At 76.0% G+C, this 321-nt stretch overlaps 1 protein-coding gene across 1 annotated transcript in view; it reads left to right on the top strand.

Moving 5' to 3' along the window:
* FAM189A2 (family with sequence similarity 189, member A2) overlaps positions 1-321 on the top strand; it is a 31,136-nt gene that overhangs the window by 1,000 nt on the left and 29,815 nt on the right. Inside the window, 1 exon segment of the mRNA XM_010568732.1 lies at positions 95-277. Coding sequence (XP_010567034.1) covers positions 95-277 — 183 coding nt within the window.

The following is a 321-nucleotide window of genomic DNA, read 5'->3' as shown; positions in this document are numbered from 1 at the left end:
CGCCCCGCTACCCTGGCCGGCGTCGCCCGCCGCCGCCCCCTCGCCGCTGCCGCCCCGCCGCTCTCTCCCCTCTCCCCCCGACCGGCCGCAACAGCGCTGCCCGTGCCCCGACGCGCTGACCCTGGGCGCCGAGCTGGTGCCGGTCCGGCGGCTGGTCTTGCTGGGGCTGCTGCAGGTCATCCTGGGCGGCTGCCTGGTGGTGCTGAACTTCGGAGCGCTGTGGCTGACCACCGCCTCGCAGGTGAAGAACGCCTGCTCCACCTGGGTCGGCTTCTGGGTAAGTCACTGCCGGCCACCCGCAACCCGGGCGCCGGCCGACCC

Source organism: Haliaeetus leucocephalus, unplaced genomic scaffold, assembly GCF_000737465.1.
Source record: "Haliaeetus leucocephalus isolate CR32 unplaced genomic scaffold, Haliaeetus_leucocephalus-4.0 Scaffold251, whole genome shotgun sequence".
Taxonomy (NCBI): Eukaryota; Metazoa; Chordata; class Aves; order Accipitriformes; family Accipitridae; genus Haliaeetus; species Haliaeetus leucocephalus.
Note: the sequence above shows the minus strand (reverse complement) of the source record. Positions and strands in the feature narration are given on the sequence as shown.